Genomic DNA, 22,590 nt, shown 5'->3' on the forward strand with positions numbered 1-22,590 from the left:
GATTTTTAGTTATAGGTACAATTTTCATACACGGTTCTTTTCAAGACTACATGTATTTCTATGAGACTGCGGAAAGGACCGCGCACGCACCAGCTCATAGCATACGCGCCGCGTACGGCCCGCAAACACAGTCTAAACATTTTGATACAAAATAAGTAGCACCTCTTAAGATGCCTCAGTGTCTAGCTTGGTGTGCTGTCTGTACTGTACAGCTAGCACGAAAAACTTTCGAGTTCAAATCGTTTGCGTACTCGAATCGCCATCAAAAGATTTAGTGAGAGAACTACAACAGCGCCCATGTGAACGTGTCGTATAGTGAAATTAGTATGACATACCACGAAACTTATTTTGAGAATCAAAATTGTCACGTTATCGTTTAATTCGAAGATTGTGTATAGTCCAGTCAATGAATGCCTTAACGACGGTGTAGAGAGAAATCCGTGGAACACAATTTCTGACCTCGGGACTTTATTTAGCCTAGTTAGGTGGTGAACATAGCAAAAGTCCCCGCCCTTAGCCCTTGAGTCAGCGGGGAGAGGGGGGTTTAAAGGTACCACTTTTTGGTTTTCCGCTTAATCCTCGGAAACTATGCGTCCTAGTGACATGACTACTATGAACCAAAAAAAGCTTATTCAATTTGCTACAGGCGAGACCGTTAAGTTTTACTAAATCTTGTATAGTTTTTGCGGCATTTGCTCTAGAAGGTCTGTAAAATTGGAAATTTTATTTTTGTCTTACAAGTTCCTATCAGGAGAAAATCGACTAAATCAATATTGAGCAAACACTATAGACATGCGGGAGCATGTTAAGCCTAGTTCCAGGGAGGGGACTGCACCGTGCGTATATTTAGACGGACCAATTGGAGCCACTTTTGACTCTTCATCATTCAAAAACTACTGTGCATTAACACTTCAAATTTGGCTCATGTATTGAGACTTGCAAAATATACATCAGCTTCAAATTTCATAAATATACCTCAAACGGTTATTTAGGTATTGACGTTCAAAAATCGACATTTCGAACACTAAAATCTATCTATCACCTGTGAAATGTTAAAATTTACTGGTTTTTTATTTGTTCCTTTGTATTTACATAACTGCCTTTCTGGATGCCAAATTTGAACCTTCGAGGTCAACTGGAAGTGGTTAGAATTTGATCTATATGTCAGACATGTAGATTTTTGGACGTCAATACTTAAAGAACCGTTTGAGGCATATTTATGAAATTTGAAGCTGATGTACATCTTGCAAGTCTCAACACATGAGCCAAATTTGAAGTGTTAATGCACAGTAGTTTTTGAGTGATGAGGAGTCAAAAGTGGCTCAAAGTGGTTCGTCTAAATATACGCACGGTGCAGTCCCCTCCCTGGAACTAGGCTTAACATGCTCCCGCATGTCTAGAATGATTGCTCAATGTTGATTTAGTCGATTTTCTCCTGATGGGAACATGTAAGACAAAAATAAAATTTCCAATATTACAGACCTTCTAGAGCAGATGTCGCGAAAACTATTCAATTTATAGAAAAACTTGAGTATCTCACCTATAGCAAATTGAATATGCGTTTTTTGGTTCATAGTAGTCATGTCACTAGGACGCATAGTTTTCGAGGATTAAGCGAAAAACCGAAAAGTGGCACCTTTAAACCCCCCTCACCCCGCTGGCTCAAGGGCTAAGGGCGGGGACTTTTGTTATGTTCATCTCCTAACAAGTCTAAATAAAGTCCTGAAGTCAGAAATTGTGTTCTACAGTTTTCCATCTATAATGCTTTATTGACTGGACTAGTATCGAATTTTATCGAAGACGCAAACGATTCGAAGACGAAAGTTGTTCATGCTAGAGGTACAGGTACCTTTACTAGTCATACTTCCAGCGCGATGACGTCCCCGGATTTAAAAATAGTTAATCCGCATTTTATGTGTTGTATCGGAGCATAAATCCAGATCAAAGTGGCGGGGCGGCCATTCGTCTGTCGCTGTGATTATGATGTAAGAAGTTTTTCTGGTCGTTAGGGTACAGCCGGCAGGCATGTTCAGTGTCCTTTTTAATAAGGTAGAATATTAAAGCTAAAAGTCAAAGAAGATTATCTTCGCGCGTCTTCACAAAGTAGCTTTCCTTAATAACGAAAAATATATTTCATCCTTTTGCAATGGCAATGTGACATTTCGATATCTTTAGTTCAAGATGTCACACTGTCATCACAAATAGACGATATGGTTTTCGAATATAAAGCCTGTAAGATAATTAATTATCATTTATCTCTACCTATAGATATCTACTAGCTTCTGCCATGCGTAGATTCAAGTTAAACTTGTAGTTTTGTACATCTGTCCTCACAAACTTTCGCATTTATAATATAAATGAAATTCCAATTTTACTGCACAAAGAAGCATTTGGCAGACATCATAGCTTACAGTGTTTTCTACTAGTCAACCTTGAATGCATTCGTACAGCAACAGCTAGCTCTATCGTTGAACTGTAGAATCAAACTACTAATAATGTAGAGTCAGTACTAACTCCTACACTCGCGCAGTTGTATGCTACTCTTGTAGTATTTTCTTCCAGTCAACCTTGAATGCATTCGTACAACAACAGCTAGCTCTATCGTTGAACTGTAGAATCAAACTAACATAATGTAGAGTCAGACTAACTCCTACACTCGCGCAGTTGTACGCTATGCGTAAACGTAAAGCGTTTGTTTGCCCCACTTTGCCGGTGGTCAGTTTTGTTTGCTTGTCTGTGCACTAGATATTTATGATTGTATACGGTTACTAATAGTATTAGTAAGTATGCTTTTTAAAGCAAGAACATTTGATCAGCATTTTGTTTTAGATCGACATTGTTGTGACATAATAAAATCAAGGGTTTTTTGCCTAAATATCAAAATGGCGTTTTTGTAGCACATTGTAGAAAGGAATTCAAATGTAAACAAACGGACCTAATATTAAATCTTTTATCGAATCGACTCTACAAATTCTACAATCATATGCGTTGGATTGTTGTCATCAATCAATAATAGTATCTTTGCAATCTGTGGTATTACACTTCCTTGCATAGTATGCAATTTACCATAAACCGAAATTTGCATTGCATCGTGCAAGCGAGACGCAGATAAAATCTAGGCTGTTGGACCGAGACGGCGATTTTCTATCGGGCACAGACTAAAAAGGCGGGAAACTGTTAATTCTCGAAAGCTCAATCCCCTTACATTGTAGAGAAAATGTGTGGGAAAGTATTATAGATTGTAATAAATCATTTTTAACTTTATCCGGAGCGGTGTAAGGATGAGAATTGCATGTACAATGCGAATGGTGATTCGTGTCAGGGCGATGCACTCGGGTTCTTAGACGTTGGTCTAAAAGCAACGACCTACAGCGTACATTTGCAACTGAATGAATCCGACCAAGGAATACGAATTGCGAATGCTTTTAGCTTGTCGTGTTCGATTATGTCATCCATTTTGCTACCGGCCAGTGTTTTTTCACCCATTTTTCTACTGGCCAGTGTTTTTTCACCCATTTTGTTTCCAGTGTTTTTCAGTTTTGTCTCACCGTAATGAAGTCTTCTTGCACACGAATCATCAATCATCGTAGGATCGATTCTGCCACTGTTCGCTATCTCGTAAACTAAAAAAAACATCCATATACTCGTACAATTTTAGATATAACAATAACAAGTAACAATTCCATCATCCATCACTGTTAAAATATTGCGAAAACAAAAGGAAAAGCACGTTGGAATAGAAAACTTAACCGTAGAATGCATTTGACCGCAATCTAGCCTTTTACTTGGCAGTTTTATTTATGTAGGTTAATAATATTTAATCAAATAGTTGGTGTAGTCACTGTCAATCACAGATTTACGAGTTCATCTTCAGTCCAGCATTCCCAGGACATCTCGACTTAGCAACATTCGTGATGTTAAAGATGTCGCTGACATTACGTAATTTAGGGATTAAGCGAAACGATCACGAAATTGAATCTGTCACGAACGTTACTTTGTCTACAGGCATAGGTAATTTCACAGTACCTACCAAAAGCTTTACGACATATCATTAGCTATCCTTTTTCAGTCCAGCAACTGACTTTCATGAAGTAAAAATCGTTTCTTCTGCATTTAATGTGTGCTATACTATAAATCGTCGCTTGCCTCTCTAACTGACGTACCTGACATTTTTTTCGAAACTGAATTATCTACACCATCTTAATCAATTTCGCAAGACGAATCGATCTGTCTAATCGCCTGAAAATTTTGCAAAATGTCAGTTACGTCAGTTAGAGAGGCAAGCGACGAAATAGTCTGTTTGTTATCACAAACTCTTTTATACATAAAAGGGAGACTGCAAAAGCAACATTTCGATACGAAGCTAGGATGACGGTAGTCTCGCACCAGCCGAAGTCTGTCCCTGAGACTATCATACGTCCCATGGGAACTATGTTTTCCGAGATAAAAGTATCCAGTGTCGTTCCCCGCAACTATTCCGAGCAAAAAGTCGCAGTCCCGTTGCTCCACTGCGACCTGAAAAAGAACAACCGAATGATATAACTTTTTTAATACTAGTAGAAGGATTTATCTCTTTAGATGATATTTTTCCTGGAAGACGTTTGCCAATTTTCCACTGATTTTCGTTTAGAAAACAAGAATGTTGATCAAGTTTGACCCTGTTAAATTATGACTTATATTTTTACGCAAGATCTTTTGATTTTTATTACACAAAACAACACAATCACACACGCTCCCGATACTAACATAAATTCGTTTCCACATATTTCTTTATTATGTACATTTATACGTACATACTAACCTCTAGAACCGTACAATAAATAATTCCCGCTCCATTTCGCAGTTTCAAAGCTTTTAACATGTCTGTAACGAAATAAATATTTACGTAAACATTTCAGTTGGTAAACCTTTATAAAACTAGTGGATTTGTTCGCTGATATAAATTGATTTAGTGCGTCCCGCGGGATCTCCGTGTTACGAATCTAAGTTAAAGTTGGGTTTTACTGAATCAGGGGCATTTTCAGCAAATTCTAACTGAGCTTAGGGACGTGAGCTGGCAAAGGTTACTACGAATATGTACTAGGAATATTTGTATTCAAATGTTACGATATTCGAAGTTCTTAAATTATAATTAATCTGTCAGATTTTTGTAAGGACGGCAATTTTTTTTTCCTTTCTTGGTTCACTTTGCAAGGACATCTAAGCAGCATAGTTTTGATGTATAAACAATCTTAAAAAAGCAATAAAGTAATATCTAAAGAGCAACACAGAGGCTTTCCCTTTGTACCCAGCGAAAATTTTACGAAATCGTCCATTTATACATAACTTGACATTCGTTGTAGACAACCTGTAGTGATAGCAATGTTTTGTCCCACTTATTTGACTTTGTTCATAAAAATTGGTACAAAATAAGTAAATTAAGTACACGATAGTGATATGTAGAGATAAGATACTGTATAGCACCCAAACACAATAATACGTACGAGTAGAGCACGGAGTTTAATATCATGTTCTGTCTTTTGCAGATTTTTGTAGGAGAAAATTCAATTGGAAATAATATGTAAGTTATTTAAAACGTAGGAAATTTTTCATATTTTACTTTAGATCAATAAGTTCTCTGAAAATATTTCTGTTGAATGCGTTAGAAAATACGTAACTTTTTTATTGCTCGCAAATCTTTACTTATCCTAAATCGTTTCTCTGAATAGCTCTACATTATTTATTTGCTTAAAAGACAGCTTTCTCTATTTACCAAAGAAAATAGGGAATATTATAGAGAGGAAGTGCCTAACCGCAGGCGGTAGGAGGCAACTACGCAATAATTTAACACAAACTCTTATTATTATCGTTAACTACAACACATGGGGCTTTTATGTCCCACACGATAGAAGTCAACCTGCATTACGTGTGAAATTATAGTGCTTCGACAATATTGCGGGTGGGGAGCAATTCCAGCATTTAATTCCGGGCTTAATGACAACGTTGCCCCCTCGGCTTCAAGGGATTCCCGGCTAATACAAGAAGCGAATTCGGCTGTGCCAGAATTCGGCCATTACTGACACCCGCCCGCATAACCCCGATACATTGTGACGCGTCATCGCGTTACAGCACTTACATCATGGCCGAAAATTCGCTCCCGAAAAGGATTGTACGTTATTCCAGGGTAGACGGAATACTGGGAAAAGGAGTTTTATGTGCAGGGAGGGAGGGGGGTCGGTCGATCGCCTCGGAGACTTGGCTCACCGGGCGTGCACGTAGCGGCAACGCGCGCCGGGACGCGGGGGTGGCGGAGCGGCAACGTCGCCGATCAGCTGTTGCCTGAGCGGTTCCATAAATTCAAAACAGGCAAAAACGTGAGTGCGCGTAATTCCTCTGGGATGCGCGGATATATGCCACGGGATTGCCGCTGTGGCCGAGCGTTGCCTTCTGCCATGACGAATATTATGAAATTATGTTGGGTTAGGCGGTATCGCTGTATGTTTTTGCCTATTTTGGTGAAACTGAATTTAGAGTAGTCTATTTGTGAGGAACGCTGTAACTGCGGAATGTATGAGCGAATACTGTGATTATTTCACAGATAATGTAGAGTCGATTATCATAGTAAGAGTAAGTGCCAAAAAGGACATCCGCTCAGTATATCCGCCAGATAAGTAAGAGCATGGCTGGAGGATACTGATTTTCAGCATTTCAGCTGGCGCCATTATAGCACTTCAAGTCAGATTTTGAACTATCAATTTCTACAATATTTTTTTGTAGCCTTTGTTAATTTAGTGGCTGATCCACTCCAATTCTTCAATTCTTTGACCTACACATATCCATTAAAACTAAATGCGATTGCGAGATACCAACATAAAGTAAATTATTCAATAAATCTAGATTTCCTTAAAGATTAACAAACTTTCGATTCCTTCCACCATCCCCCTCCAGAATCTTCCCAAATGTCTTCCAATTGGAGCCTGTGCTAATGGCCTGTGCTGATAACACCGAGTGGAGATTAATGGACTGGAAAAGTCAGTTTCCTTTGGCAATTTTCCGGGTCCTAGAAGAGTTTTCTTTATTTACATGTTGAATTGAGTTTGGTAAATACATAGCGTCGTATAGCGTTTCAATTCTTCAAATAAATTGTACATCAGCCAGCTCTAAACCAGGCTAGTTTCCTAAAAAAAAGACTTTTAGTCCGTCAATTAACATTATTAAAAATACTGGACACGTATATTTTTATTTGTCAATCAAACAAGTAATTACGAAGTTATGGTGCGTTGAAGTTCCGCGTGATGTCACAAAGTGCTACACTTTTAAAAGCACGCCTTGACGCCACGGTCCTCTTCTTATGGACTTTTGCGCGTTGTATCTCTTAAAATTTTCAGTAATTTAAAAAAGTGAAAAATACATGTCGAGTATTTTTTGATAAGTTAACTGACGGACTAATTCAAACTTGCTTTTTTACCCAGGAAACATCCCTATTATGTTTACTACTTTTCAGAAGAGTTTAATACAGAAAACAGCACATCAAGCTAATAAACTCAGTTCAGCATCTTATACCGTTGTAATATGGCTTATACAAAAATGTAGAGTCTGATATGATTTCATCTGTAAAATTAATGATGATGATTTTAGCAGACAGCAATGATTGTGTTCGTCATTGTTCCTTGCTGGATTCGAAACACGTCCGGAAAGTGAAGCACTACTTAATTTTTTTACCATTTTGGTTAGACTGTTTCATGTTGAATGCAAGCCAATACATTAATCAACGTAAATCCATATTATTTAAATCCCCAATAATTAATTCTTCACAGATTTCTTAATAGTTTCCTGTTCAATAATTTGCAATACTTATGTTTAGTAAAATAGAACAAGTTCTAGAATCATCCCCTTCTGAAAGCATAATCTCTGAGATCCATTTCTTGCCATCTTACTGCAGTTTGATCATCAATCAACTAATGCAGTTTTTCTAATACAATGTTTTTGCAAACGTTTTTATTCTTTATTTAATTACCTACATATTGATGTTTTCCAGAACTAATAACACATGTAACTTTGGTTCTTCTTGACTAGTAAAGGTTTTCAGTCAACAGCAAAAACAATCTTCACTAGTTACTCGTACGCACAAGTGCCTACTTAGGTTTTTGTGGTGGAATTTCAGTTTGTGCGTCCACAATTATCTGCCTTATAGCTTATTGTAAGCCTATTTGAAAACTATCTTAATAGCGAGCATTGAGCCGTCTAAGAACTTATCTTATCAGAGATATTGCTTTTTGGTGAGCTAAGTATTTGAAAGTTTCTTGATTAGAATAAGCTTTTGTTCAAACCCTGCTTAGGGAGATGATTGGACCATCTATTGCTCAAGTTACTCGCCTCTTTGTTTAGATTAAGATTGGGCTAGATTTTGAATAGCAGGGAGTTACGTATACCACACAACATTTAGATATTCTATCTTCTACAAGAGATTTTTTCAGTGTATCCCTACCTGAAATAAAAATGGCCATTTCTATAAACAAGCTCATTTCAATATATTTTTAATTAGCTTCGTTCATATTGCCAGTATTCCAGGATAGCTAAAAATTCATGCCCTAAGCACGAGTTTCATATTCACTGCTCTACAAGAGCTGTCAAAGTCAAAACAACAACGTTTGCTACGTCGAGACGCGTAAATCGAAAAACTACAAGCGTAGCAATCATAACCTACGCAATCCTAGCCCAGCAGTGAAACTGGCCGGGCGTAGCTGGGACGCGGAAGGAAGTCCGCGGGAGGGGGCCCCGGCTCAATAATTTGCGTGCGGGCGCGTTAGGGGTGCGCCTTGCCGTGATTTTGAACGATTCTAATTTTACCAATTACCAAGATTGTTGCTATTATTGTTATGATAATCTTTAAAAAGAGCTTGTAGAGTCACTGAAGTATACTTTAAAGATAACAAACAGATTAGATACTTGAGAAACGTGTAATTGGTTGCTACTTATTTCGTAGCAGATACTCACCTCTAGATTAAGCAATCAATACCAATTCGTTTCAAAAAGGCAGTTTAAAAAACTGAAAGTTTTATTGGAAGAAGTAGAGTCGTGCTGAAATATTGTTTTGGTAAAATTACATATTTTAAATCGCAATTATAATATTATGGTCTTCTACAATGATGAAAAGGCCGACTTGTCACTTGTCGTCATTCAGCACATAAAGCTAACACTCTGTTGTAAGTAGTTCAGCTATTCTCCATCAAAAATATAGTTTGATGTGCTGTTATCTGTACTACTTCTTTTTTGATTAAGAGATCTGTTGGAAAATTCCCGGAAAATTAGATTATTGAAATCCTAACAAACACATCCCTAGCGAGGCGCGGGGGCGCGGGCGGCGCGTGCGGTGCAATAGCCTGGCCCAGTCGAGTAGTCCACAAGGTCACTGCCGCTTCACGTGACTCCTCCATTCATGAGCACCAATTAAGTTCCATTTTTGAATTTCCCAGTGTATTCTGGCTGACAGGCGTGTTCCATTTTCGGAATTCGAAGTTAGTTTTTTAAATTCGATGTTGTGTTCGTTTTTGGTGTTTTGGCCTACATTGTAGAGTTTGCTGTTTGCTTGACTTATGATATTTGAAAATACGCTTATTTTCAGAATCAACCAACATTTCATTCTGCCTAGAATACAAAGTCTTAACATTACTAAGAGTCTAATTGTTTTTGTACATGTTTTATCTAGGCAAAAGGCAAAGATACTTAAGTTTTTGTGGTGGAATTTCTATTTGTTTGTCCACTAGTATCTTTCTATAGAACCTTTTAAAGCCTTAAAGCTTATTGTAAGCCTATTTGAAAACTTTAATTGGTTTAAGTGCCCTAAGTTTCAGTAGGTAAATTATTGTAGAGAACTTATCAGATTACAGCTAAGTTAATTTTAGGCTGGGTTGCACCATCCTACTTTAACTTTAACAAACGTTAAAAGTCTGTCAAACTCCATACAAAAAAGACAGGTTATTATCACGATTAAAATTTAAAATAAATATTTTACGGAATGAGTATTAACTCATAGCAGGTTATCGTCATGTTTAATGTCAAATTCAGACTAAAATTGACGCTCAGACATAAAAAATACCTACTGAAACTAATCTATCCAGACACAATAAAGTCCAACAGAGAACTCGTGACACTCGCGTGTTTCACAACACGATCCTAACAGCTACGGCTATCTAGTGCAGTATACTCGCTAGGTATAAGCCCGACATCGGTTTTCCATCAGGCTCGGAAAGTAACGCCTTTTATAGTACATGCCTGTGAATGTGTTTGAGCGAATTTTCCTTTGTCTAGCTAGCACGTGGGAATATGGACACTGTTTTGTGAATTTTGTTTGCAGACTTACATATTTGTTACAAATAAATAAGATGCTACTGTATTCCGCTTCACGTGCCATCGACTGTACATCACTATTTTTGTACGAAGAAAAAATAAAGAACATTTTAAGCTGTGTTGGTGGGATGAACCATCTTACTTTGACTTAAACAAACGTCAAAAATCTGTCAAACTCCATACAAAAATCACCGGTTATCGATAAAGATACGGTCAAAGTTAGGTGGTGCAAACTCAGCCTTCATGTGTTAGATTACATTCAACGTTATTTACACGGGCTGTACAGTTTTGTATATCGTGGTGATATCAATTTTCCAAAAAAAAGGTCATGTCCCACGGGGAAATCATTATTGAATGATATAGAGCCATATTTTATTTCCATTATGATAAATAATTTAAAAGTTCACGAATATTTATTATTTTATTAACATTCGTAAAACGCTGACTTTTTCAGTATTTGTTTTGTACCTATTATTACAACTTTAATGACTGAATATTATGAGGATGGAGAAATTAATTTCACATTAAAAACTTAACTCACAAAGCAAAACTATTAATATTAAAATGCTTAAAATAATTACTATGCGGAGACAAAAAATATCTCGCATACTTCATAATTATTATAAGGTAAAAATATGACCAGTCAATGAAGTGTAAGATTATGCTTCAATATGTAGAGTCAGTAGCGAAATTAGTGGCACAAGCCTAGCACAGATTAAAATTACTAATAGCACTAGTTACCATTCATAGTGTATTCATGAGCCCTTGACTGGTCCATACATTAAATTGATGTATCTTGGGTGATCTTGATAATAACAACACTCGAAGACTTGAAATACTTGATTTACTGTTTCGACTTGATACAATGATGTAATGTGTGTGCACACTAATAAAGGCAGCAGTGAACTAATCGTAGATTTAACAAAATAAATAATGTCAACTAGCAAAGCGTAAATAACATTTGGTTTTATGCTTGCTTGCAATAAACTGTACTTTGTACACATAGCATTATTTCAAATCTTTTTTAATCTTTGCGGCAATTCTTTGTGTCTAGAACATTTGTGCCTTAAAAACTTATTTTGAAACTAAAACGTTGTAGATTTTAAAAATCTAGAAATTTCAACTAATGCCATTAAAATTTAATAGCACTTTGAAATGCAGAATCTTGGAGTTTGTCTTTGGCTTGCCCAATAACAAAATTAAACCTGAATCAAGTGGTATTACAGACATTAACTGTCATTACTTTTGATGGTAACTGTACGAAGTTTTACTACTGAATGTAATTACATTGATTGAGTCATTATGGAAATAGCTTATGCTTTTTAATGTTTTACGGAAAAAGTTAAAGTTAACTATAGCTACATACACTTATAATGCATAATAAATGTAAATGTTACGTGTCAGTAATTATTCATCGTATTCTCTACATTTTATTATAAACTAGGTAATTCCATCACAAATCGATATCAAAGGAAGTTTGATATAACTGCTAATCGATCTGTACTAGAAAATTTTACTAAGAACTAGTTTAAATAATGCTTTGTAATAGATTTTTGTAAATAGATTTTATACTTACTTAAGGAAACGTTTAATTAAGTGTTTGGGACTAAGTTTGACTCTTTTTTTCAATGGATTATTGTGAATAATTTACTATAATGTGCACATTATTTACACATTTAGAACAACCGATTATTTCATTTAGATAGAACGAATAAACTTCTGTACAATTTTTTCATTTGTTTTATGGTGACTTCAAGCCAATTTATGCTAAATTCCAATCCGTAGATCCCTTGGGTTACCCGTTTTCTTTGAACCTCAACTTTCCGAATCTATCTAAAAAATAAATAACGTTCCTATTAATCGAACGAATTGTACACCAAGTAAAGTAAAACAAGATCATGTTGCCAACGGATTACAGAGGAACTAAGTAAACTGGTCGTGCTAAAGTAATTTGACAATATCTATCAATACATATAAATAAATTCACAATACCACCGCAGGCCTTCGAATAGTCCTGTAATTTCGAGCGTTCACACAGATTACCAAACCTGTAATTTATTCCACAGACGTACAAATGAATTTAATGCAATTAATAACGTTGCCATTTCAATTCGATTGTAACTGACAATTATGTCGCTAATTGGAGAAAAACGTCTGCGAACGCACCTAATTGATTAATTAATACGACACCGTAATTATCTTGATCAGTATAATTACAGGTCTTGGGATTCATATGTAGATTGAGCCTTTATCTGCCTTTTGATAAAGTTTTACTGCTTTTTCTCTTTGTTAATTTGAATAAATTGATAGTGTTGTGAGAATAGGGAAACTAAAAGATCGCCATCGCAATATTGCCTTGGCCTTTTTCTTATTGGCCATTCCCGGTCTTGACTGAGTTATTTTTCCATTTCTTCACTTCTGTCGTAAAAAAGGAAAAAAAAATACACAGAAAGATAGAAGGAATTAGGTTTATTGATCAATTTCAAATTATTTGATTTGAAATCCATAAATCATTCTCTTACGAGTTTGGAAAACAGTAGCAACAAGTTTAATATGCGTCTCTTGTCATGTGGTTACCTATTTTAACATTAAACTGATTGAAATTGGTTTATTATTTTATCGATCAAATTATTAGTGTGTGTGTGTGTAATAATATAATAAAGTAAAAGTACCCAATTAGGCCTAGACATAAACATGTTTATGTACTTTATTCTGAAAATTCTATTAGAAGAAAATCTTATGATTAAATTCTGTGTTTTTTCATAAAGGCAAAAAGCTTTTATCAGATTTCCAGTCTGGATCTCATTATTAGTTTTCGATGAATAGGTAAGTTTATTCTTGCTGAAAAGGTTGGATGATTGAAACATGTCTTGTTAAAAATCAATCTTCAACGACCTTTACAAAACATTTTCTATGTAGTATGAGTATCTGAATATACGACGAAATATTTTCACAGAAACCCATTTTAAAGATATCCCACTTAGAAAGGTATTAGGGACTGGAAGAATATCTTTAGTGGATTCTCCTTTCATACTGTCACGTCAAATTAAAGTTACATAATCCAAAGCAATGTCGAGATTGGGGCTGAAGAGAAAAACTAATTTGCCAGAAGAAAAAGTTACGTAAAGAGGATGTTATCATTTTATGCAAGATGCTGAGCAAAATGGAAGCGGGGTCAACACCCCGAGAACGATGGCTCGTAAGAAAAACGCGGCAAAAAGGGCGAATCGACGCACGCCGGATGCTGTCAACCATTTTGTTTTAAAAACTGTAAAATGTTAAGTCGTTAGTGTTTTTTTTTCGCGTAATTTCGGTTTGTTATCGGCCGGAATCATGTTCGCGGTCAGGTGAGGTGTAGTCGTTGAAAAAAGAACAAAATCGATAAGTGCGAGTTGTACCGTTGTTGCTCTCCGATTTTATTTCTAACTAGCTTTCCGCCCGCGGCTTCGCCCGCGTGGAATTTTGTCTGTCACAGAAAAACTTTATCGCGCGCGTCCCTGTTTCAAAAACCGGGATAAAAACTATCCTATGTTCTTTCCCGGGACTCAAACTATCTCTATGCCAAATTTCATCAAAATCGGTTGCGAGGTTTAAGCGGGAAAGCGTAACAGACAGACAGACAGACAGACAGACAGAGTTACTTTCGCATTTATAATATTAGTTGGGATCGGACTGGACATCGAAATTGTGATTTTGATTGTAATTTGTAGTCACGAAAAACGCAAGTTTTCTTCAAATTATGCTTTCTTTGAATGAGAAATCTATACGTAAGATTAAGTTATCTGTGCAAAGCGAAGTAACAAAAAAAAACAATTGATGCGAAGTAAAACAAAACCTAAACAACGCCATACGCATTTTATACATCCGAAATACATTACCCTCTACATCTGCTGTTAGCTCACATCACATGTTTACATCCTTTAAAATAAAACGCGTTTTATTAAACTGTGGTTAATACGGGCTTTAAACTGTCAATTAGTTAACTAAATCGACACTAATAACTCGATTTAAACTTAATAGCGTAGATTCATGGAATCTGTATTATTTCAATATTTGATGAATTCCAGCTAGTCGTTTATAGATACGAGCAAATTATTACGTAGTTGGCAGCATTATGTATACTAGCTAGTTACTTGTATTTTTAAAGAATTCCGAGGAACTAACTTCTATAAATCTCATTTTCAGGTCCTGAAAAACTAACTTTTTTTCATTTATTATCATTTTACAAAGGAAGTTCTTAAACTAGATTTCTATAACTATAAAAAAACCATATAAGCAGCTAAAATCCTTGTCAAACGAGTTAGTGACAAATTGAAGGCTAGTAACTATACCTACTCGTAGTTTTTCTATGGGAGAATCGCGATTCGACAGTTAGGCGCCCTTTTTCTAGTAGTTAAGTCATAATAAAGCGGATTCATTGCAATTTTATTTGAAATTTTTCATTTCATGTATACAATGCCATGTTTTTTAATTTTATTACTGATTGCCATAGTTTTCTAATAGATATACCAATGATATCTCCGATCTTGTAAGTATTACTTATAGGTGAAAATGTATTGACGTCGGAGAAAACTTTTAGTACGGCTGTACACTTGAGTTTCTCGAGTTCAATAAATATCCATTCCGACGTCGCTTTCACACTTTCCAAGAACTTTTCTTTATAATAATAATACATATTTATTTTATAATGTTAATTATAGGATATGGATGACAGAACCGCAAGCGATAATGTTGAATGAAAAACATATTTTCAGGCGAGTTCATTTTAAATTCAGGTGGTGAAATATTTGATTTTCTCCGCAAAATATAGATAGATAAATGTATCTAGTTACAAATTGATGCCTTAACACGGGACTATTCCCACCTCTCGTTCCCACCGCTGCAACTTCTGTGTAGCCAGAATCTATAGCTTGACCAGCAATAAAAACCCAATAAGTGAAGGTCAAGTTTTGATGCCATTAGACATAATAAGCTTGAGTAATTCCGTTTCCTCTTTTTTTGGCTCTACAACTATCTGTCGTTCATTTCAGCTATTAGATTGAATGCTACCGGTTCTATCCTCTCATTTTGACAAGGATAAAATATGAATTTGACAGTATGACAGTTTACCATGGCCAGTTTATCTCCGACGGAACACTAACAATATTGGTACTCTGAGGCGGGTCGTTACATTCCCTCTAATATGGTCGAGTGAAGCGATGGCTGGTTCACTCGTCATGTCTGTGAACAGGCGCTGCTTTCGGGGACTGGTCAATCCAAGTTATTCCAACTTATGTATGCGAGTCATTTCTACAAGTATTTAAGTATGTAATCTGTAAGTCTAGATATTAGCACGTCACTACCTTGTTTAATATACCACGCAATTTTGTATACCCATTCTTATAAGATACACTATACAAGAATGCATGGTAAATTCGGTGAACTGCTCCTGAATCGAATGTACCTACTACTGCTATTTCTATTTATTTATATTAACCGGCAGACAGTGGTGACTGAGTTTGTTGCGGCGCTTCTTCTCAGCACTTGCCAAATGTTGGTCTCGAAGCGCTGGTAGGGTAAAAAGATTATGAGACATGTAGAGGCTCCTTAAGAGCAAAATGACGATTTGTAAGAACTATTTATTAGTCTAAACAAATAAAGAAATTTTGACTTTGACTTTGACTCACTGGGTACGAGATTTTTCACATTTATAAGAATATTCTGAAAGTGGACTATCCAGGATTGTTTATTTTCGCCTTTTCCCCCACTAATGAAGTCCACCAAACATTTACAATTGTCAATCCCTAACGTGACCGGGTTAGTTCTCGATGATGTAAGCACCGTGTTGGTTGGAATACGTTAATTCGGCCGCACAAACAACTAACTCGTGCTACTGTGTTAATTTCTGTTTCCAACGAACCTCGTAAATGATTTGTCATTATGACCTCGTTGATTTGGATGCTCTGATTTTTCGACTAGGTAATCGAAGAAAATCAATTTTAATTTGGATGTAGAGCGAAAAAGTTTTCTGTGGGAGTCCCTAAAGCATATTTACAATATGTTACATCAGGTTTAATAATTCTACTAAACTACTGGACAGTTTGTCGACACGACATTTATGTTACCGTACATAGGTTAATATGATATTGCAGTCCTCACTCTCATTTTTTATAAAAATACAAACAAATGTTAACAAGTAGGTAATAACAACACTGTAAATGTTTGTTTACTTCCTCCTAATATACATAATGAATGCAAAAGTTTGTAAGTAATAATTTATTACTATTTTATGCAAAAACTTGGTGTTACATCAGAATAACACCAAACTCTAACGAAGTCGCGCTCTTTCCTAATAAATTACCTTTGTTTGTAATAAACACGAAAACCTTTTTGATATTTGTACGAGTATGCTTATACATTTGATGTTCTCTAATGCAGGAATAACTGTTATTTTTCGATTCTATTTCACGAAGTAGTAAATGCAAATAAAAACCCAAAAATTAGAGAGGGGAACAACCCGTTACTTCAAAGTCAACCACATATCAAATGCTGTCACTTGATATCAGTCAGCAACGCGTCACTCGAAATTATACAACAAAGTAGGGCTTTGTTGTGTCACGATTGTCAGGAGTCATTGTGTTGAGGGTGCGATAGCAGCGCGGATATGAGGGTATGAGTTAGAACTTAAAACAAGTGACGTAATGATTTTAGAAATGGTAAAATCTTCCAGTGGCCCTAGATAAGTGGCACATTTTGACTGCTCCGAAAATCGAATCACGTCATGGAACATCCTAAACCCTAATTCTAAATCGGATATCTAAATGGATCACATGCAAACCTGAGTGAAGGCATTTCGAAATTACAAATTTCGTTTCGTTTTGCTACATTTCTAAGGGGGCAGGTCAATTTGCATACAAGTATATTTTATATTATTACCTTAGTTTTTCCTGCGTTTCCAGATAACGCTGTATTGGTTTGAGCTACCTTTTTTTGATTGATAATTAAACAGGCAATAAACAGCCAAATGTCAAATATAGTTTTTCGATTAATGGTGTTTTGTCAGACTTATCTTGTAATTAAAGCAATGACCGTTTTTACTGTAATAACAAATAACAAACTTTTTCCTAATCTAAAATTGACATGAACTGTAATAAAACACCAGTTTCTCCCTGTCTAATGGTCAACAATGGGCGTCCAGACAAAGCGGGTGAAACCGGGCGCATTGTTTAGACTCGTAATGAGGCTCCAGCGCCTATTTAGGGCACAGAGTTAGGTCATAACGACGGATGGACCTTTATGTTGGCCTTATCTGAAAAGAATAGAAAAAAAATGGAATTAAAAACCCTCTGCGTCAATGTAAAGTTAAAAGTTAAGTTAAATACCTAGGTAAGAGTCACTGAGGGTCCTATCTTGTGCCCAGGGCTTTTGCGTCAGTGTCTAAAGTAAGGCGAAGTGCTTAGGTCATTAGTACATTGTCACCGAGGGTTTTTACCATTCTATTGATCAACAAACATACAATCGTCACAAAAACCCTGTAAATAAAAGTAAAAATTGGTTTCGATTCGAAATCAAAGCATGATAAAAGCATGTGACTAACAAATCGTAACTATAACGAAAAGTAATATCGCTAGAGTATCTCGTATTAGACTGATTACTGGGTATCTTTTCTGCAGTTTAAAACCTGTCACTACGATAGTATTGTGTCATTTTCTCTGACCTCTCTACTGGCAGGCGTTCGCGCGCGCTTTTAATACTTCAGGATACGGTTAGTTTATAGTTATACGTAGTATAAGTATATCCTCAATTTCAAACGTTAAACTATTAATCATATAAATTACCTATAATTGAAGCCGCTAAAGTATTCTACGTAATTAATATCCCTTCAATAATTTTACAATGTTGCGTCCTCTATTAGAATTTGACATTTGTATTCACAAACAAATGTTGCGATGCTATTAATTGTAGAGCGCGCTGCGCAATCACACATTTTTTTAGCCAGTTCACAGGCCAGAGATGATATCATGAAATACTTTTTTCCTTTTTTGTCACATACAGGGTTACGTCACAGCAATTTCTATGTATCTGTCTATTTTCTATTTTTTACACTTTTTTTACTGAATTCTACAAGTAAAGGGTGGGTAAAGGGTAAAATTCGTACTCAAACGCGTTCTTTATTTGCCGTGCTGGATCATCACCGGAGTTGCTCATGTCCTTGCATCTTTATCAACATCACCCTACGAACTCTACACTCCTTCAAGAAAATTACACTATTTACCTATTTGGAAAACTTCGCACATTTAACATCTAGGTAGGTATCTTCTTAGATATTCGGTGCAAGTGGCATTAATTTAGTGCACTTTACGTCAAATCTCTTCTTATAACTTGACGGCGTAAATCCTGCGTTCCCTTGTCCAAATGAGTCATTGATATCAAACGCATGGTGTGCCACTAATGGCCCACTTGACGATGTTTGGACAGCGTAACGAGCGGGGGTTCGGGAACCAAGGGCATGTTTGTTCCGTAGTCTGTGCTATAATGGGCCCGTGCTGTCACTTGAAATTATTCTTTGAGGATTTAAATCCAAATGAGGGGAGGTAATGAATTTTCGTATGCGTAATACGAAGGAAGTCGGAGTCGTTGTCGGGTAAATCTCAAACTAATTATTAGAGTTTTTCAAAATTAAACTTAATCAAAAATTTAAGCAAGAGTTTAAAAAAGTAGATCTTGACCACCATACAGTTCTTGCCTTCAGAAAAATACTTATTTTTTAAGAATGTACAGGTAATGTACAAAATAGCGATTTATCGCACGTTTCAACTTAAAAAGACAAACTATTACAAGTAAATATAGAAATAGCTATACTAAACTGGCATAGTTAGCTAAAAGCTCTCTTTAGCACCAAGAATAGCCTTATACCGCACTTTTTATACCTCTACATACACTCGCAAGTGTTCGAAGAAGACAATGTTAAAAACTAACACAACTACTTAATTAAAAAAGCAAATTACGAAGTACCAGTCAATTACTAAACTATTACATCTGCCCAACATGGACGTATGTCGTTAAGGGTGCACGCGAGTGGCGCATACGCCGGCAGAAGATTCAAACAGCATCAAGCAAATCTAGACTTAACGCTGTACACATAAAGTACATAATTGATTGACAAACAATGACATATTCATTTCTGCGCGCTAATTGATTACACCTTTAAATATGCACCATATACCAACAGCGCATGGTCTTCAATTGCTTGATGTAAGTCTTCTGCCATATAAAGCAAGACGATCACAGCAGGACCGGGTGACCGGGTTATGGCGGTGAAAAAATGTCTATTGAGAATACGATGTGACTGCGCCCCGGTTTGTCAATTAAACTGTGGGGCTGAGGGCTGCCACTCTAAGGCTTGGTTGCACCATCTTATTTTAATTTTGACAAACGTCAAAAATCTGTCAAAATCCATACAAAATACACCGGTTATCGTTAAAGTCACGGTTAAAGTTAGATGGTGCAACTCGGCCTAAGTAAACAGCTGATTCGCGACTATGAATAGATTTGCTTGGTGAGATGCTGAAGATCTTGCCTAAGAAGATTAGGTAGATAGATATGGTTATTTCAACGTGAAATTATGAACTCCGTCAGTTTATAATATAACGCGTGAGATTGTAAACAAAAAAATAATTATGGTGACAGTTTATTGTTTAAAATCGATAGGCCTACCATATCAGGCTCTACATTACAGCCTCTTATGATACATCAAACTAACCGTGATAAAGCTCTTATTATGTGATGTTTAAAAAAATATTTTTAGAAATGACAAAATGTTACTTGTTGATTAAATAAATTAAATTAGAACACAATAAAATATCCACATTCCTGAGATCTCTACTCTATTCGATAAATCTATCACCTATATTGTGTTCCATAGTAGCTAAAATGCTTCATAATAGATGTGAAATATATTTTAGATAGCCTCTATAAAATTGCGAAACGTAACTTTGCAAAAGAATTTCCTTTTAAAATTCTTTGTCAAAGGAATCCATAGCTATACTGCCTAGCCGCTTTGTTAGCTCGCTATTAAAAGCCCCACTTTCCGCTACAATGAAACGGGACGGTTCGATTTTAACTTCACGTGAAGGCGAAGCAGCACAAAGTAATGATGTACTTTTGTAAAGTTTTCTTTATTAAAATGTTCGGAAACCTCTCAAATGCGTTCGAGTTATAATTAAATACAGAGATTCAACGTTACTTGATTCAATTTTATTTGTATTTTTAATTTCGGTTTATGTCAGCCCTAGCGCCCTTCGCTCCCTGCAGAATACCTGTCAAGGATGCGCGCAAGGAATGCGCCCTTGTCATAATCACACTCCATTTTCAACCCTAAATCAGTCACATTAAGCGCTATCTTAACTGCAAACAACTTTGCGAGTCTTCACTTCAGCGTAAATTACACAGCGGAGCTGGAGTTTGAATTTTAACCGGTGGTGTTAAAGGTTAAATTGTAGTAATTGAGTTTCGAGTCGTGGGAGCGCGGGTTCGTAGCGCGTGTCCATTGTTTGAAGTAGAGAGTGCTCAAATGAAGTTTTTAGAGCGCTATACACGCCAAGGCGATGTGTTCGTACAGCTTATATGCACTTTTTGCCTGACTTGTCGGCGGGTGTGAAACGGAGAAAAGTTAATTAAATCTTCGTTAAACACCGCAAACTGATATTATTTATGCGACAGCTGCGTTAAATATTTATCTTTTCCCATACAAAAACAATTGAAATGCCTTTAAAATTAGTGCCGATATATTTTCTGTTTGTTGGCAGCATGTACTTGCTCGCTAATTAAAAACAAAATTCATGCTCACGAATGTTACTTGTTAGGACTTGTACTTATTCTACCTGCAAATTTCCAATGGAAAATGAACTTTATTTTCATCTTTTCACAACAAAAGGGAATTAATCTAAAATTATACAAGGTGTGAAAAAATGGCATGCAAAGAATGACCGAGTTAGTTTGCAAAGCTAATAAGGGAGAGTCCGCTAATTTGGACCAGATTTTTTCAATCCCATTTTACACATAGTTTTCTTTTGTTTTTGCTGATGTCCATGGTATATAATAAAAGATACATTATTCAACTTACTATTTCACAAGTATTAATTAACATGATTGTTGTATATTTAGCACAAATCAACAAAGTACGAGTTCAGAGCTTCGGTCCAATTTAGCCAACCGGTTCGATAATTTGTACCACAGGGTTACTAAATTGGATTTCAATAAATTTCAAGCCTATAAAAAAACTATGGCAAAATATTATGCGATACATTCTTAACAAATTAGGAAACGAAAAGGAACAGTAGTTAATAACATAGACAATCGATATTGTTTTACAGGTTATCACGATTTTGAGTACAAGTTTTGTAATTCCAATTATCGTAACGCACACCTGTACCTAATCTACTTTGCCAGTCTTTTGCTTTCATTTATTGTTAGTCAAACATAACTACGCTATTATAACTTCAAAATATGATTTACTAAAAAAAAATTCAAAATCCTTTGGTAAAGTTCCATACAACTAGTGCATAACAAAGCAGGTAGGATGCAGTTTAGGATGGTACAAAGTGCCTATACACTCTTGCCTTGAAAAGTCCCATTGTCTGTTGATTTGTTCTCTTTTGTTCTTAATGTGATCACGCCAGGTAAGTGTTACTGTTGGACAATCTCATCTTCTTAGGGCAAAGGTGTCATGGATAGATTTTAATGGTATTATATTAGAATTAATTNTTTATTTTTCTGGGCTATTCTAGAGTGAATAGCCCAGAAAAATAAATTGGTTTTGACGAATACATAAATTAAATAGTAAATATCTGTTAATGTCGAAATATTGCCAAATAAAATAGGCGATTTTTTTTTCACTGATGGTCTGATGATTATGCAACTAATTAAATTTTCGCTATTCAATCACACACTCACTATTGCAACCGAAATTGAATTGATCTGCCCCTTAGACAAGTGGCAAAATCTGATATTCTATTCGGACGGATTCGATTTTCGAAAAGTGTGACTAGTCTAGTCTACTAATAGACTGATCGCGTTCAAAGCACCTGTGCGGCGCTATACTCGTCACGACATGCAACGAGACAATGGGCCAACTATCCGGCCGCCGGATATCCGGCTATCCGGCCTAGCAGCTGGCCGGATATCCGGTATCCGGTATCCGGCCAAACCACTATCCGTTTCATCTCTAGTCTATATCCGAACTGCTGTGGAGGCCTGTAGCCGAACTGCTGCGGCGGCCTG

At 36.2% G+C, this 22,590-nt stretch overlaps 1 protein-coding gene across 2 annotated transcripts in view; it reads left to right on the plus strand.

Moving 5' to 3' along the window:
- The window catches only part of LOC114355930 (uncharacterized), a 121,941-nt gene that overhangs the window by 30,226 nt on the left and 69,125 nt on the right, over positions 1 to 22,590 (plus strand). Inside the window, exon 2 of one of the 2 annotated variants that reach the window (XM_028308980.1) lies at positions 5,526 to 5,560. The exons of the other annotated variant lie outside the window; for it this stretch is intronic. Coding sequence (XP_028164781.1) covers positions 5,526 to 5,535 — 10 coding nt within the window. The 3' untranslated portion in view covers positions 5,536 to 5,560. The remainder of the gene's footprint in view (positions 1 to 5,525; positions 5,561 to 22,590) is intronic. 2 annotated transcript variants of the gene reach the window in all.

Source organism: Ostrinia furnacalis, unplaced genomic scaffold, assembly GCF_004193835.3.
Source record: "Ostrinia furnacalis isolate ACB-3 unplaced genomic scaffold, ASM419383v2 OfSCF2576, whole genome shotgun sequence".
NCBI classification, from domain to species: Eukaryota; Metazoa; Arthropoda; class Insecta; order Lepidoptera; family Crambidae; genus Ostrinia; species Ostrinia furnacalis.